The sequence below is a fragment of the Squalius cephalus genome, assembly GCF_949319135.1.
Source record: "Squalius cephalus genome assembly, chromosome: 5".
NCBI lineage: Eukaryota > Metazoa > Chordata > Actinopteri > Cypriniformes > Leuciscidae > Squalius > Squalius cephalus.
This window is the reverse complement of record NC_137126.1, coordinates 829,752-847,866: the sequence shown is the minus strand read 5'-3', so window position 1 is coordinate 847,866 and position 18,115 is coordinate 829,752. Positions and strand designations below refer to the sequence as shown.

Genomic DNA, 18,115 nt, shown 5'->3' with positions numbered 1-18,115 from the left:
AGAGACGCTGGACACGATCAACACAAACATGACAGAGAAACACTGCAGGAACCAACAGGCTTTTAATCAGGAGACGCCAGAGACACACATTCACAATATTATATTAGTCATAATTATTTTACTGAATACACACAACACATACGCAAAAATCACAATTTTGATTATTGAAAAAACATTCTTAAAAACTACAAATAACATATATAAAATAATATCAGTATTTGAAAAAATATAGCAATTCAAGATATAAAGTGAGGAATCCTGAGTAAAAACCCATTTGCACATGAAAGCCTTTAGTGTAATTATTACATTCACCATTATATGAATGGAATAAAACATCAGTAAGGAATAATGTTTTTATGAGTTTGAGCACATACTGAAGAAACACTCGGCAAAACAATCAAAAACAGAGTTTTCTTTGGGTCCAGAACTTCAGGCTATAATCTGAGAGGAAATTAATCTGCAGTTTACGCATTAAGATCAAGGCACTTGAAATATTCCAAACCGTTTCAATACTGACTAAAGTCCACTTCTCTCTGACAGTGAGTTTTAATTAATTAGCTATACAGTATATGAGATTAGTTTATTACAGAAAGTCTGCCCTTGACGCAATCATTAAGTGAAATCAAAATGGACAATTATAGTTTTTAATGGATATATTTATTCTAAATGATTTATGGGTGCACATCATTATTGTGTTAATAATCTTGAATCAGAATAAGTTCCTCTTGCAGCGTCTCTTCTCTTCTCTGATGATGTGGGCGGGGCAACCTGTCACTCACATGAGATCAGCCAATAGCAAACCAAAATCATCCAATCAATTCCTCACAGACATGATCAAGCCCCGCCCACATTTGTTCTTGTTCCTGAAGCGTTTCACTCGTATATACGACACAATAGAGAAGAAAAGACCAGCACAACTTCAATTCAATGCCGAATTTAAAGTATTCGTTCACTTCAGAATTAAAATTTCCTGATACTTTATTCACCCCCACGTCATCCAAGATATTCTTATATTCACTCGAAAAGAAATTAAGGATTTTTCTCCATATAATGGATCTCAATGGGGTCCAACAGGTTGAAGGTCCAAATTGCAGTTTCAAGATTCAATACGAGCATTTGTGGTTAAAAGTATATAAATGTTTAAGTGTTCTAAAATGTCCGCTGGTTTGTCTAGATAAGACTCTTATTCCTCGGCTGGATCGTGTCGAGACTTTGAAGCTGCACTGAAACTCACATCTGGACCTTCGACCCGTTGGACCCCATTGAAGACACTATATGGAGAAACATCCCGGAATGATTTCCTCAAAAACCTTTCCACTGAAGAAAGAAAGACATGAATATCTTGGATGATGTGGGGAGGATCAATTATCAGGAAATTCTAATTCTGAAGTGAAGTACTCCTACTCCTATAGATCGTAGTAGTCGAGATGGGCTCCCGAGGGGTACGTGTCCTCCAGAAGGACCTTCATGAGTTTGCTGACGGACTGCTCACAGGTGAGGAGCTGACCGTTAGCATGCATGACGCTAAACGTGTTCCTGAGAGTGTCGTCAGCAGAACTACTCCTCGCCTGAAGCTGCATGTCCGTGTCCAGAGGGCCTGCGGGAACACCAGAACACAACGTTACAAACACCAGAACACAGCGATATAAACACCAGACCGTTACAAACACCAGAACACAGCGTTATAAACACCAGAACAGTGTTATAAACACCAGAACACAGCGTTATAAACACCAGACCGTTACAAACACCAGAACACAGCGTTACAAACACCAGAACACAGCGTTATAAACACCAGACCAGAACACAGTTACAAACACCAGAAACACCAGAACACAGCGTTATAAACACCAGACCGTTACAAACACCAGAACACAGCGTTACAAACACCAGAACACAGCGTTATAAACACCAGACCGTTACAAACACCAGAACACAGCGTTACAAACACCAGAACACAGCGTTATAAACACCAGACCGTTACAAACACCAGAACACAGCGTTATAAACACCAGAACACAGCGTTATAAACACCAGACCGTTACAAACACCAGAACACAGCGTTACAAACACCAGAACACAGCGTTATAAACACCAGACCGTTACAAACACCAGAACACAGCGTTACAAACACCAGAACACAGCGTTATAAACACCAGACCGTTACAAACACCAGAACACAGCGTTACAAACACCAGAACACAGCGTTATAAACACCAGACCAGAACACAGTTACAAACACCAGAAACACCAGAACACAGCGTTATAAACACCAGAACACAGCGTTATAAACACCAGAACAGTGTTAAAAACACCAGAACACAGCGTTATAAACACCAGAACACAGCGTTAAAAACACCAGAACAGTGTTATAAAAACCAGAACAGTGTTATAAACACCAGAACAGTGTTAAAAACACCAGAACAGTGTTATACACCAGAACAGTGTTAAAAACACCAGAACACAGCGTTATAAACACCAGAACACAGTGTTATAAACACCAGAACACAGCGTTATAAACACCAGAACACAGCGCTAAAAACACCAGAACACAGTGTTATAAACACCAGAACAGTGTTATAAACACCAGAACAGTGTTATAAAAACCAGAACACAGTGTTATAAACACCAGAACAGTGTTATAAACACCAGAACACAGCGTTATAAACACCAGAACAGTGTTATAAACACCAGAACACAGTGTTAAAAACACCAGAACAGTGTTATAAACACCAGAACACAGCGTTGAAAACACCAGAACACAGCGTTATAAACACCAGAACAGTGTTATAAACACCAGAACAGCGTTATAAACACCAGAACAGTGTTATAAACACCAGAACAGTGTTATAAACACCAGAACACAGCGTTATAAACACCAGAACACAGTGTTATAAACACCAGAACACAGCGAACACAGCGTTATAAACACCAGAACACAGCGTTATAAACACCAGAACAGTGTTAAAAACACCAGAACACAGCGTTATAAACACCAGAACACAGCGTTAAAAACACCAGAACAGCGTTATAAAAACCAGAACAGCGTTATAAACACCAGAACAGCGTTATAAACACCAGAACACAGCGTTAAAAACACCAGAACAGTGTTATAAAAACCAGAACAGTGTTATAAACACCAGAACAGTGTTAAAAACACCAGAACAGTGTTATACACCAGAACAGTGTTAAAAACACCAGAACACAGCGTTATAAACACCAGAACACAGTGTTATAAACACCAGAACACAGCGTTATAAACACCAGAACACAGCGTTATAAACACCAGAACACAGCGCTAAAAACACCAGAACACAGTGTTATAAACACCAGAACACAGCGTTATAAACACCAGAACACAGCGTTATAAACACCAGAACACAGCGCTAAAAACACCAGAACACAGTGTTATAAACACCAGAACAGTGTTATAAACACCAGAACAGTGTTATAAAAACCAGAACACAGTGTTATAAACACCAGAACAGTGTTATAAACACCAGAACACAGCGTTATAAACACCAGAACAGTGTTATAAACACCAGAACAGCGTTATAAACACCAGAACATTGTTATAAACACCAGAACACAGTGTTAAAAACACCAGAACAGTGTTATAAACACCAGAACACAGCGTTAAAAACACCAGAACACAGCGTTATAAACACCAGAACAGTGTTATAAACACCAGAACAGCGTTATAAACACCAGAACAGTGTTATAAACACCATAACAGCGTTATAAACACCAGAACAGTGTTATAAACACCAGAACACAGCGTTATCAACACCAGAACACAGTGTTAAAAACACCAGAACAGTGTTATAAACACCAGAACACAGCATTATAAATGCCAGAACACAGCGTTATAAACGCCAGAACACAGTGTTAAAAACACCAGAACAGTGTTATAAACACCAGAACACAGCATTATAAACGCCAGAACACAGCGTTATAAACACCAGAACACAGCATTATAAACACCAGAACACAGCGTTATAAACACCAGAACACAGCGTTATAAACACCAGAACAGTGTTAAAAACACCAGAACACAGCGTTATAAACACCAGAACAGTGTTAAAAACACCAGAACACAGCGTTATAAACACCAGAACAGTGTTAAAAACACCAGAACAGTGTTAAAAACACCAGAACACAGCGTTATAAACACCAGAACACAGCATTATAAACGCCAGAACAGTGTTAAAAACACCAGAACACAGCGTTATAAACACCAGAACACAGCATTATAAACACCAGAACAGTGTTAAAAACACCAGAACACAGCATTATAAACACCAGAACAGTGTTATAAACACCAGAACAGTGTTAAAAACACCAGAACAGCGTTATAAACACCAGAACACAGCATTATAAACACCAGAACACAGCATTATAAACGCCAGAACAGTGTTAAAAACACCAGAACACAGCATTATAAACACCAGAACAGTGTTAAAAACACCAGAACACAGCGTTATAAACACCAGAACACAGTGTTATAAACACCAGAACACAGCGTTATAAACACCAGAACAGTGTTATAAACACCAGAACAGTGTTATAAACACCTGAACACAGCGTTATAAACACCAGAACACAGCGTTATAAACACCCGAACAGTGTTATAAACACCAGAACAGTGTTAAAAACACCAGAACAGTGTTATAAACACCAGAACACAGCGTTATAAACACCAGAACAGTGTTAAAAACACCAGAACACAGCGTTATAAACACCAGAACAGTGTTAAAAAAACAGAACAGTGTTATAAACACCAGAACACAGCGTTATAAACACCAGAACAGTGTTAAAAACACCAGAACACAGCATTATAAACACCAGAACAGTGTTATAAACACCAAAACAGTGTTAAAAACACCAGAACAGTGTTATAAACACCAGAACACAGAGTTATAAACACCAGAACATAGCGTTATAAACACCAGAACAGTGTTAAAAACACCAGAACACAGCGTTATAAACACCAGAACAGTGTTAAAAAAAACAGAACAGTGTTATAAACACCAGAACACAGCGTTATAAACAACAGAACAGTGTTAAAAACACCAGAACACAGCATTATAAACACCAGAACAGTGTTATAAACACCAGAACAGTGTTAAAAACACCAGAACACAGCATTATAAACAGCAGAACAGTGTTAAAAACACCAGAACACAGCGTCAAAAACACCGGAACACAGCGTTATAAACACCAGAACAGTGTTCAAAACACCAGAAGAGTGTTATAAACACCAGAACACAGCGTTATAAACACCAGAACAGTGTTAAAAACACCAGAACACAGCGTTATAAACACCAGAACACAGTGTTATAAACACCAGAACACAGCGTTATAAACACCAGAACAGTGTTATAAACACCAGAACACAGCGTTATAAACACCAGAACAGTGTTAAAAACACCAGAACACAGCGTTATAAACACCAGAACAGTGTTAAAAACACCAGAACAGTGTTAAAAACACCAGAACAGTGTTATAAACACCAGAACACAGAGTTATAAACACCAGAACACAGCGTTATAAACACCAGAACAGTGTTAAAAACACCAGAACACAGCATTATAAACACCAGAACAGTGTTAAAAAAACCGAACAGTGTTATAAACACCAGAACACAGCGTTATAAACAACAGAACAGTGTTAAAAACACCAGAACACAGCATTATAAACACCAGAACAGTGTTAAAAACACCAGAACACAGCGTCAAAAACACCGGAACACAGCGTTATAAACACCAGAACAGTGTTAAAAACACCAGAACACAGCGTTATAAACACCAGAACAGTGTTAAATACACCAGAACAGTGTTAAAAACACCAGAACAGTGTTATAAACACCAGAACACAGAGTTATAAACACCAGAACACAGCGTTATAAACACCAGAACAGTGTTAAAAACACCAGAACACAGCATTATAAACACCAGAACAGTGTTAAAAACACCAGAACACAGCGTTAAAAACTCCAGAACACAGCGTTATAAACACCAGAACAGTGTTAAAAACACCAGAACAGTGTTCAAAACACCAGAACAGTGTTATAAACACCAGAACACAGCGTTATAAACACCAGAACAGTGTTAAAAACACCAGAACACAGCGTTAAAAACACCGGAACACAGCGTTATAAACACCAGAACAGTGTTCAAAACACCAGAACAGTGTTATAAACACCAGAACAGTGTTACCAGAACAGTGTTATAAACACCAGAACAGTGTTATAAACACCAGAACAGTGTTATAAACACCAGAACACAGCGTTAAAAACACCGGAACACAGCGTTATAAACACCAGAACAGTGTTCAAAACACCAGAACAGTGTTATAAACACCAGAACAGTGTTATAAACACCAGAACAGTGTTAAAAACACCAGAACAGTGTTATAAACACCAGAACACAGCGTTAAAAACACCAGAACACAGTGTTATAAACACCAGAACACAGCGTTATAAACACCGGAACACAGCGTTATAAACACCAGAACAGTGTTATAAACACCAGAACAGTGTTAAAAACACCAGAACACAGCGTTAAAAACACCGGAACACAGCGTTATAAACACCAGAACACAGCGTTATGAACACCAGAACAGTGTTATAAACACCAGAACACAGTGTTATAAACACCAGAACACAGCGTTATGAACACCAGAACAGTGTTATAAACACCAGAACACAGTGTTATAAACACCAGAACACAGCGTTATGAACACCAGAACAGTGTTATAAACACCAGAACACAGTGTTATAAACACCAGAACACAGTGTTATAAACACCAGAACACAGCGTTATAAACACCAGAACAGAGCGTTAATAACACCAGAACAGTGTTCAAAACACCAGAACAGTGTTATAAACACCAGAACACAGCGTTATAAATGCCAGAACAGTGTTATAAACACCAGAACACAGCGTTATAAACACCAGAACAGTGTTAAAAAAACACCAGAACACAGCGTTATAAACACCAGAACAGTGTTATAAACACCAGAACACAGCGTTATAAACACCAGAACAGCGTTATAAACACCAGAACAGCGTTATAAACACCAGAACAGTGTTAAAAAACACCAGAACACAGCGTTATAAACACCAGAACAGTGTTAAAAAACACCAGAACACAGCGTTATAAACACCAGAACAGTGTTAAAAATCACCAGAACAGTGTTAAAAAACACCAGAACACAGCGTTATAAACACCAGAACAGTGTTAAAAAACACCAGAACACAGCGTTATAAACACCAGAACAGTGTTATAAACACCAGAACAGTGTTAAAAACACCAGAACACAGCGTTAAAAACACCAGAACAGAGCGTTAAAAACACCAGAACAGTGTTCAAAACACCAGAACAGTGTTATAAACACCAGAACAGTGTTATAAACACCAGAACACAGCGTTATAAATGCCAGAACAGTGTTATAAACACCAGAACACAGCGTTATAAACACCAGAACAGTGTTAAAAAACACCAGAACACAGCGTTATAAACACCAGAACAGTGTTATAAACACCAGAACACAGCGTTATAAACACCAGAACAGCGTTATAAACACCAGAAAAGCGTTATAAACACCAGAACAGTGTTAAAAAACACCAGAACACAGCGTTATAAACACCAGAACAGTGTTAAAAATCACCAGAACAGTGTTAAAAAACACCAGAACACAGCGTTATAAACACCAGAACAGTGTTAAAAAACACCAGAACACAGCGTTATAAACACCAGAACAGTGTTAAAAAACACCAGAACAGTGTTAAAAAACACCAGAACACAGCGTTATAAACACCAGAACAGTGTTATAAACACCAGAACACAGCGTTATAAACACCAGACCATTACAAACACCAGAACACAGCGTTACAAACACCAGAACACAGCGTTATAAACACCAGACCAGAACACAGTTCCAAACACCAGAAACACCAGAACACAGCGTTATAAACACCAGACCGTTACAAACACCAGAACACAGCGTTACAAACACCAGAATACAGCGTTATAAACACCAGAACACAGCGTTATAAACACCAGACCGTTACAAACACCAGAACACAGCGTTACAAACACCAGAACACAGCGTTATAAACACCAGACCGTTACAAACACCAGAACACAGCGTTACAAACACCAGAACACAGCGTTATAAACACCAGACCAGAACACAGTTACAAACACCAGAAACACCAGAACACAGCGTTATAAACACCAGAACACAGCGTTATAAACACCAGAACAGTGTTAAAAACACCAGAACACAGCGTTATAAACACCAGAACACAGCGTTAAAAACACCAGAACAGTGTTATAAAAACCAGAACAGTGTTATAAACACCAGAACAGTGTTAAAAACACCAGAACAGTGTTATACACCAGAACAGTGTTAAAAACACCAGAACACAGCGTTATAAACACCAGAACACAGCGTTATAAACACCAGAACAATGTTAAAAAACACCAGAACACAGCGTTATAAACACCAGAACAGTGTTAAAAAACACCAGAACAGTGTTAAAAAACACCAGAACACAGCGTTATAAACACCAGAACAGTGTTATAAACACCAGAACACAGCGTTATAAACACCAGACCGTTACAAACACCAGAACACAGCGTTACAAACACCAGAACACAGCGTTATAAACACCAGACCAGAACACAGTTACAAACACCAGAAACACCAGAACACAGCGTTATAAACACCAGACCGTTACAAACACCAGAACACAGCGTTACAAACACCAGAACACAGCGTTATAAACACCAGAACACAGCGTTATAAACACCAGACCGTTACAAACACCAGAACACAGCGTTACAAACACCAGAACACAGCGTTATAAACACCAGACCGTTACAAACACCAGAACACAGCGTTACAAACACCAGAACACAGCGTTATAAACACCAGACCAGAACACAGTTACAAACACCAGAAACACCAGAACACAGCGTTATAAACACCAGAACACAGCGTTATAAACACCAGAACAGTGTTAAAAACACCAGAACACAGCGTTATAAACACCAGAACACAGCGTTAAAAACACCAGAACAGTGTTATAAAAACCAGAACAGTGTTATAAACACCAGAACAGTGTTAAAAACACCAGAACAGTGTTATACACCAGAACAGTGTTAAAAACACCAGAACACAGCGTTATAAACACCAGAACACAGTGTTATAAACACCAGAACACAGCGTTATAAACACCAGAACACAGCGTTATAAACACCAGAACACAGCGCTAAAAACACCAGAACACAGTGTTATAAACACCAGAACAGTGTTATAAACACCAGAACACAGCGTTATAAACACCAGAACAAGTGTTATAAACACCAGAACACAGTGTTAAAAACACCAGAACAGTGTTATAAACACCAGAACACAGCGTTAAAAACACCAGAACACAGCGTTATAAACACCAGAACAGTGTTATAAACACCAGAACAGCGTTATAAACACCAGAACAGTGTTATAAACACCAGAACAGCGTTATAAACACCAGAACAGTGTTATAAACACCAGAACACAGCGTTATAAACACCAGAACACAGTGTTATAAACACCAGAACACAGCATTATAAACACCAGAACACAGTGTTATAAACACCAGAACACAGCGTTATAAACACCAGAACACAGCGTTATAAACACCAGAACAGTGTTAAAAACACCAGAACACAGCGTTATAAACACCAGAACACAGCGTTAAAAACACCAGAACAGTGTTATAAAAACCAGAACAGCGTTATAAACACCAGAACAGCATTATAAACACCAGAACACAGCGTTAAAAACACCAGAACAGTGTTATAAAAACCAGAACAGTGTTATAAACACCAGAACAGTGTTAAAAACACCAGAACAGTGTTATACACCAGAACAGTGTTAAAAACACCAGAACACAGCGTTATAAACACCAGAACACAGTGTTATAAACACCAGAACACAGCGTTATAAACACCAGAACACAGCGTTATAAAAACCAGAACACAGCGCTAAAAACACCAGAACACAGTGTTATAAACACCAGAACAGTGTTATAAACACCAGAACAGTGTTATAAAAACCAGAACACAGTGTTATAAACACCAGAACAGTGTTATAAACACCAGAACACAGCGTTATAAACACCAGAACAGTGTTATAAACACCAGAACAGCGTTATAAACACCAGAACAGTGTTATAAACACCAGAACACAGTGTTAAAAACACCAGAACAGTGTTATAAACACCAGAACACAGCGTTAAAAACACCAGAAAACAGCGTTATAAACACCAGAACAGTGTTATAAACACCAGAACAGCGTTATAAACACCAGAACAGTGTTATAAACACCAGAACAGCGTTATAAACACCAGAACAGTGTTATAAACACCAGAACACAGCGTTATCAACACCAGAACACAGTGTTATAAACACCAGAACACAGCGTTATAAACACCAGAACAGTGTTATAAAAACCAGAACACAGTGTTATAAACACCAGAACACAGCGTTATAAACACCAGAACAGTGTTATAAACACCAGAACACAGTGTTAAAAACACCAGAACAGTGTTATAAACACCAGAACACAGCATTATAAATGCCAGAACACAGCGTTATAAACGCCAGAACACAGTGTTAAAAACACCAGAACAGTGTTATAAACACCAGAACACAGCATTATAAACGCCAGAACACAGCGTTATAAACACCAGAACACAGCATTATAAACACCAGAACACAGCGTTATAAACACCAGAACACAGCGTTATAAACACCAGAACAGTGTTAAAAACACCAGAACACAGCGTTATAAACACCAGAACACAGTGTTATAAACACCAGAACAGTGTTAAAAACACCAGAACACAGCATTATAAACACCAGAACACAGCGTTATAAACACCAGAACAGTGTTAAAAACACCAGAACACAGCGTTATAAACACCAGAACACAGTGTTATAAACACCAGAACAGTGTTATAAACACCAGAACACAGCGTTATAAACACCAGAACAGTGTTAAAAACACCAGAACACAGCATTATAAACACCAGAACACAGCGTTATAAACACCAGAACACAGCGTTATAAACACCAGAACAGTGTTAAAAACACCAGAACACAGCGTTATAAACACCAGAACAGTGTTAAAAACACCAGAATAGTGTTATAAACACCAGAACACAGCGTTATAAACACCAGAACAGTGTTAAAAACACCAGAACACAGCGTTATAAACACCAGAACAGTGTTAAAAACACCAGAACAGTGTTAAAAACACCAGAACACAGCGTTATAAACACCAGAACACAGCATTATAAACGCCAGAACAGTGTTAAAAACACCAGAACACAGCGTTATAAACACCAGAACAGTGTTAAAAACACCAGAACAGTGTTAAAAACACCAGAACAGCGTTATAAACACCGGAACACAGCGTTATAAACACCAGAACACAGCATTATAAACGCCAGAACAGTGTTAAAAACACCAGAACACAGCGTTATAAACACCAGAACACAGCATTATAAACACCAGAACAGTGTTAAAAACACCAGAACACAGCATTATAAACACCAGAACAGTGTTATAAACACCAGAACAGTGTTAAAAACACCAGAACAGCGTTATAAACACCAGAACACAGCATTATAAACACCAGAACACAGCATTATAAACGCCAGAACAGTGTTAAAAACACCAGAACACAGCATTATAAACACCAGAACAGTGTTAAAAACACCAGAACACAGCGTTATAAACACCAGAACACAGTGTTATAAACACCAGAACACAGCGTTATAAACACCAGAACAGTGTTATAAACACCAGAACAGTGTTATAAACACCTGAACACAGCGTTATAAACACCAGAACACAGCGTTATAAACACCCGAACAGTGTTATAAACACCAGAACAGTGTTAAAAACACCAGAACAGTGTTATAAACACCAGAACACAGAGTTATAAACACCAGAACACAGCGTTATAAACACCAGAACAGTGTTAAAAAAACAGAACAGTGTTATAAACACCAGAACACAGCGTTATAAACACCAGAACACAGCGTTATGAACACCAGAACAGTGTTATAAACACCAGAACACAGTGTTATAAACACCAGAACACAGCGTTATGAACACCAGAACAGTGTTATAAACACCAGAACACAGTGTTATAAAAACCAGAACACAGCGTTATGAACACCAGAACAGTGTTATAAACACCAGAACACAGTGTTATAAACACCAGAACACAGTGTTATAAACACCAGAACACAGCGTTATAAACACCAGAACAGTGTTATAAACACCAGAACAGTGTTAAAAACACCAGAACATAGCGTTAAAAACACCAGAACAGTGTTCAAAACACCAGAACAGTGTTATAAACACCAGAACAGTGTTATAAACACCAGAACACAGCGTTATAAACACCAGAACAGTGTTATAAACACCAGAACAGTGTTAAAAACACCAGAACACAGCGTTAAAAACACCGGAACACAGCGTTATAAACACCAGAACACAGCGTTATGAACACCAGAACAGTGTTATAAACACCAGAACACAGTGTTATAAACACCAGAACACAGCGTTATGAACACCAGAACAGTGTTATAAACACCAGAACACAGTGTTATAAACACCAGAACACAGCGTTATGAACACCAGAACAGTGTTATAAACACCAGAACAGTGTTAAAAACACCAGAACACAGCGTTATAAACACCAGAACACAGTGTTATAAACACCAGAACACAGCGTTATAAACACCAGAACAGTGTTATAAACACCAGAACAGTGTTATAAACACCTGAACACAGCGTTATAAACACCAGAACACAGCGTTATAAACACCCGAACAGTGTTATAAACACCCGAACAGTGTTATAAACACCAGAACAGTGTTATAAACACCAGAACACAGAGTTATAAACACCAGAACACAGCGTTATAAACACCAGAACAGTGTTAAAAAAACAGAACAGTGTTATAAACACCAGAACACAGCGTTATAAACACCAGAACACAGCGTTATGAACACCAGAACAGTGTTATAAACACCAGAACACAGTGTTATAAACACCAGAACACAGCGTTATGAACACCAGAACAGTGTTATAAACACCAGAACACAGTGTTATAAACACCAGAACACAGCGTTATGAACACCAGAACAGTGTTATAAACACCAGAACACAGTGTTATAAACACCAGAACACAGTGTTATAAACACCAGAACACAGCGTTATAAACACCAGAGCAGTGTTATAAACACCAGAACAGTGTTAAAAACACCAGAACATAGCGTTAAAAACACCAGAACAGTGTTCAAAACACCAGAACAGTGTTATAAACACCAGAACAGTGTTATAAACACCAGAACACAGCGTTATAAACACCAGAACAGTGTTATAAACACCAGAACAGTGTTAAAAACACCAGAACACAGCGTTAAAAACACCGGAACACAGCGTTATAAACACCAGAACACAGCGTTATGAACACCAGAACAGTGTTATAAACACCAGAACACAGTGTTATAAACACCAGAACACAGCGTTATGAACACCAGAACAGTGTTATAAACACCAGAACACAGTGTTATAAACACCAGAACACAGCGTTATGAACACCAGAACAGTGTTATAAACACCAGAACACAGTTTTATAAACACCAGAACACAGTGTTATAAACACCAGAACACAGCGTTATAAACACCAGAACAGTGTTATAAACACCAGAACAGTGTTAAAAACACCAGAACACAGCGTTAAAAACACCAGAACAGTGTTATAAACACCAGAACACAGCGTTATAAACACCAGAACAGTGTTAAAAAACACCAGAACACAGCGTTATAAACACCAGAACAGCGTTAAAAACACCAGAACACAGCGTTAAAAACACCGGAACACAGCGTTATAAACACCAGAACACAGCGTTATGAACACCAGAACAGTGTTATAAACACCAGAACACAGTGTTATAAACACCAGAACACAGCGTTATAAACACCAGAACACAGCGTTATGAACACCAGAACAGTGTTATAAACACCAGAACACAGTGTTATAAACACCAGAACACAGCGTTATGAACACCAGAACAGTGTTATAAACACCAGAACACAGTGTTATAAACACCAGAACACAGTGTTATAAACACCAGAACACAGCGTTATAAACACCAGAACAGTGTTATAAACACCAGAACAGTGTTAAAAACACCAGAACAGTGTTCAAAACACCAGAACAGTGTTATAAACACCAGAACAGTGTTATAAACACCAGAACACAGCGTTATAAACGCCAGAACAGTGTTATAAACACCAGAACACAGCGTTATAAACACCAGAACAGTGTTAAAAAACACCAGAACACAGCGTTATAAACACCAGAACAGTGTTATAAACACCAGAACAGTGTTAAAAAACACCAGAACACAGCGTTATAAACACCAGAACAGTGTTAAAAAACACCAGAACAGTGTTAAAAAACACCAGAACACAGCGTTATAAACACCAGAACAGTGTTAAAAAACACCAGAACACAGCATTAGTGTGTGTGAGGGGAGAGTGTGTACCTGGGGCGTAAGTGTGTGTGAAGGGAGAGTGTGTACCTGGGGCGTAAGTGTGTGTGAAGGGAGAGTGTGTACCTGGGGCGTAAGTGTGTGTGAAGGGAGAGTGTGTCCCTGGGGCGTAAGTGTGTGTGAAGGGAGAGTGTGTCCCTGGGGCGTAAGTGTGTGTGAAGGGAGAGTGTGTCCCTGGGGCGTAAGTGTGTGTGAAGGGAGAGTGTGTACCTGGGGCGTAAGTGTGTGTGAAGGGAGAGTGTGTCCCTGGGGCGTTAGTGTGTGTGAAGGGAGAGTGTGTACCTGGGGCGTAAGTGTGTGTGAAGGGAGAGTGTGTCCCTGGGGCGTAAGTGTGTGTGAAGGGAGAGTGTGTCCCTGGGGCGTAAGTGTGTGTGAAGGGAGAGTGTGTCCCTGGGGCGTAAGTGTGTGTGAAGGGAGAGTGTGTCCCTGGGGCGTAAGTGTGTGTGAAGGGAGAGTGTGTACCTGGAGCGTAAGTGTGTGTGAAGGGAGAGTGTGTACCTGGGGCCTAAGTGTGTGTGAAGGGAGAGTGTGTCCCTGGGGCGTAAGTGTGTGTGAAGGGAGAGTGTGTCCCTGGGGCGTAAGTGTGTGTGAAGGGAGAGTGTGTCCCTGGGGCGTAAGTGTGTGTGAAGGGAGAGTGTGTCCCTGGGGCGTAAGTGTGTGTGAAGGGAGAGTGTGTCCCTGGGGCGTAAGTGTGTGTGAAGGGAGAGTGTGTACCTGGAGCGTAAGTGTGTGTGAAGGGAGAGTGTGTCCCTGGGGCGTAAGTGTGTGTGAAAGGAGAGTGTGTCCCTGGGGCGTAAGTGTGTGTGAAGGGAGAGTGTGTCCCTGGGGCGTAAGTGTGTGTGAAGGGAGAGTGTGTCCCTGGGGCGTAAGTGTGTGTGAAGGGAGAGTGTGTCCCTGGGGCGTAAGTGTGTGTGAAGGGAGAGTGTGTCCCTGGGGCGTAAGTGTGTGTGAAGGGAGAGTGTGTCCCTGGGGCGTAAGTGTGTGTGAAGGGAGAGTGTGTACCTGGAGCGTAAGTGTGTGTGAAGGGAGAGTGTGTCCCTGGGGCGTAAGTGTGTGTGAAGGGAGAGTGTGTCCCTGGGGCGTAAGTGTGTGTGAAGGGAGAGTGTGTACCTGGAGCGTAAGTGTGTGTGAAGGGAGAGTGTGTACCTGGGGCGTAGTTGAGGACCCTGAGGTCCGGCTCCTCCTCGGCCAGCACTCGGAACATCATGTCTCGGGCCGCCTTCCCGCTGCAGTACAGGACCCAGGAGGGGAACGGCCTCAGCGCACACAGAGAGCTGATGTTCAGCACGACCCGGGTCAGACCTGACCGGCCCGGCACCGAGCGCAGGACCCCTGCCGTCACACACAGCGCCGAGCTCACGTTCAGGGACAGGTACGAGTCCACCTCACACACATCCGTGAAGTCACGACAGCGCCGAGACACGTCCCCGAGAGAAGCTGCACACACACACACACACACACACAGCAGGATCAGGACACACACAACACAGCAGAATCACACACACAGACAAGATTATGATATTAAAAATCGAAATTATGAGATTAAAAATCGAAATTATGAGATTAAGTCAAAATTTGGACAAAAAGTCAAAATTGACAAAAAAGTCAAAATTATGATTATGGAAATTATGGAATAAAAAAATCATGAAATACTAAGTCATAAAATTATGGGAAAAATATAAAATTATGAGATATAAAATTGAAATTATGAGATTAAAAATTTAAATTGACAGTCAAATTTATGAAATAAAGTAACATTTACGAGATAAAAAATAAAAATTATGAGAATAAAGATTAAAATTGAGATAAAAAGATGAAATTATGACATGTTAAGGCATAATTGTGACAGTCAAAATTATGAGATAAAAAACTAAATTATGATATAAAAAGTCAAAATATGACAAAAAAGTTTAAATTACGAGATAGTCAAAATTATGACAAGTCATAACTGAGATAAGTTACTAAATCATAATTGAGAAAAAGTAAAACATTTTGAGATAAAATTGAAATGAAAAGATAAAATTTGAATTTTTAAATTCTGACTTTTTGTCGTAATGCACTTATGTAAAAATCTTTCGGAATTATGACATGATAAATCATAATGACATGAAAAGATACATTTATGTGATAAAATGTCCAGATATGACAAAAAGCTTAAATTATGACATAATGCCATAATTATGCCAAATCATAATTGAGAAAAGTTTTAAATTGTGACATACTAAATCATAATTATGAGAAAAAAAGTTAAAATTACGAGATAAAATTTGAAATTATGACTTTCTGTCATGATGAATAACCCTTTTGTGTAAAAAAACTAAAACTAAATTATGACATATTAGGTCACAATTATGAGATGAAAAATCTACACACACATATGTTTAAAGTCAAAATTACAACACATTAATCATAATTATGAGCAATATAATAAATCGAATAATGACTTTCTATGTCATCATTTACTTTTTCACATTATTTCAATTTTTATCATAAATATGACTTAAGTATGTCATAACTGAGACTTTGCATCTCATCATTATGATTAATAAAAGCATAATTTCTTCTCTTGTGTTCTGGAAAGAGTCTTCCACATGTCGAACACATCTCGATCCGCACCGGCGTTATTGACGAGCAACAGAGTCTGGATCCCGGGATCGGTCGCGGACTCTCGGGTCTCGGTGATGAGGCTCTCCACGCCCGCTTTACACCCGAGATCCGCGGCCACACACCGGACCGTGATCCCGGGGTCCCCGCGGCCCAGATCCCGCTTCAGCTCCAGGAGCCGGTCCTCCGAGCGGGCCGAGAGCACCAGAACCGAGCCCGCCGACAGACGAGGCGCCACGGAGAGAGCCAGAGCCCGGCCGAAGCCTCGCGACGCCCCGGTGATGATGACCAGCGCTTTACCGAAGCCCGAACCCGGACCCGAACCCGAACCCGAACCAGCACTCATCCCGAACCGGTTGATCCTGACTAGAGCAGAGACAGAGAGAGCGCGCGCTGATGTATGTGTGCGTGTGTGTGTGTGTGTGTGTGTGTGTGACTTGATCGATTAGACACGCCCCCGGAAGACAAACGCCGCTTCAATGTGTTGTTTATTAATTTATTTGTAATTGTTTTCAATAAAAGAGTCAGTGGATGAATGTACTAAATATGTTGTTACAAACTTAAAAAATATTTTAACTTAAGAAATGCTACAATTTATGAATTGTGTTTCGTAACAATGTTTTTATTTGATTTTTTTCTGTTTTGATTTTACTGGCGTTTTGTCTTCTGTTTATAATTATATTATTATTGTTTAATTCTGTTTTGAGTTGTAACTATATGTATTTACTTTTATATGTTCAATAAAATAAAATAAAAAAACGAACGCGGTTTATACGTTATGTACATAGACTGTAAAAAATAGGTTATGTATGTACAATGTCCAATGTGTTTATATAATAAATAGTATTTTCTTGTAAAAATTAAAACACACAAAAAACCCT

At 39.5% G+C, this 18,115-nt stretch overlaps 1 protein-coding gene across 1 annotated transcript; it reads right to left on the bottom strand.

Annotated features, from left to right (window-relative positions):
- Nucleotides 1–544: 544 nt before the first annotated feature.
- On the bottom strand, nt 545–17,695 carry spra (sepiapterin reductase a). The gene is made up of 3 exons (XM_079873237.1): nt 17,247–17,695; nt 15,777–16,067; nt 545–1,597 (listed from the first exon to the last, which is right to left on the bottom strand). Exons 1-3 carry the CDS (start codon nt 17,578–17,580, stop codon nt 1,407–1,409), a joined length of 816 nt encoding a protein of 271 aa, XP_079729363.1. The 5' UTR covers nt 17,581–17,695; the 3' UTR covers nt 545–1,406.
- Between the last annotated feature and the right edge of the window lie 420 nt (nt 17,696–18,115).

Excerpts from the sequence above, each read along its gene's own strand:
- spra (XM_079873237.1), bottom strand. The coding sequence starts at position 17,580 with ATGAGTGCTGGTTCGGGTTCGGGTTCGGGTCCGGGTTCGGGCTTCGGT. Across the intron at positions 16,068-17,246 it reads GTTGCTCGTCAATAACGCCG|CTTCTCTCGGGGACGTGTCT; the intron begins GTGCGGATCGAG and ends GTGTGTGTGCAG. Across the intron at positions 1,598-15,776 it reads GGTCCTCAACTACGCCCCAG|GCCCTCTGGACACGGACATG; the intron begins GTACACACTCTC and ends GTGTTCCCGCAG.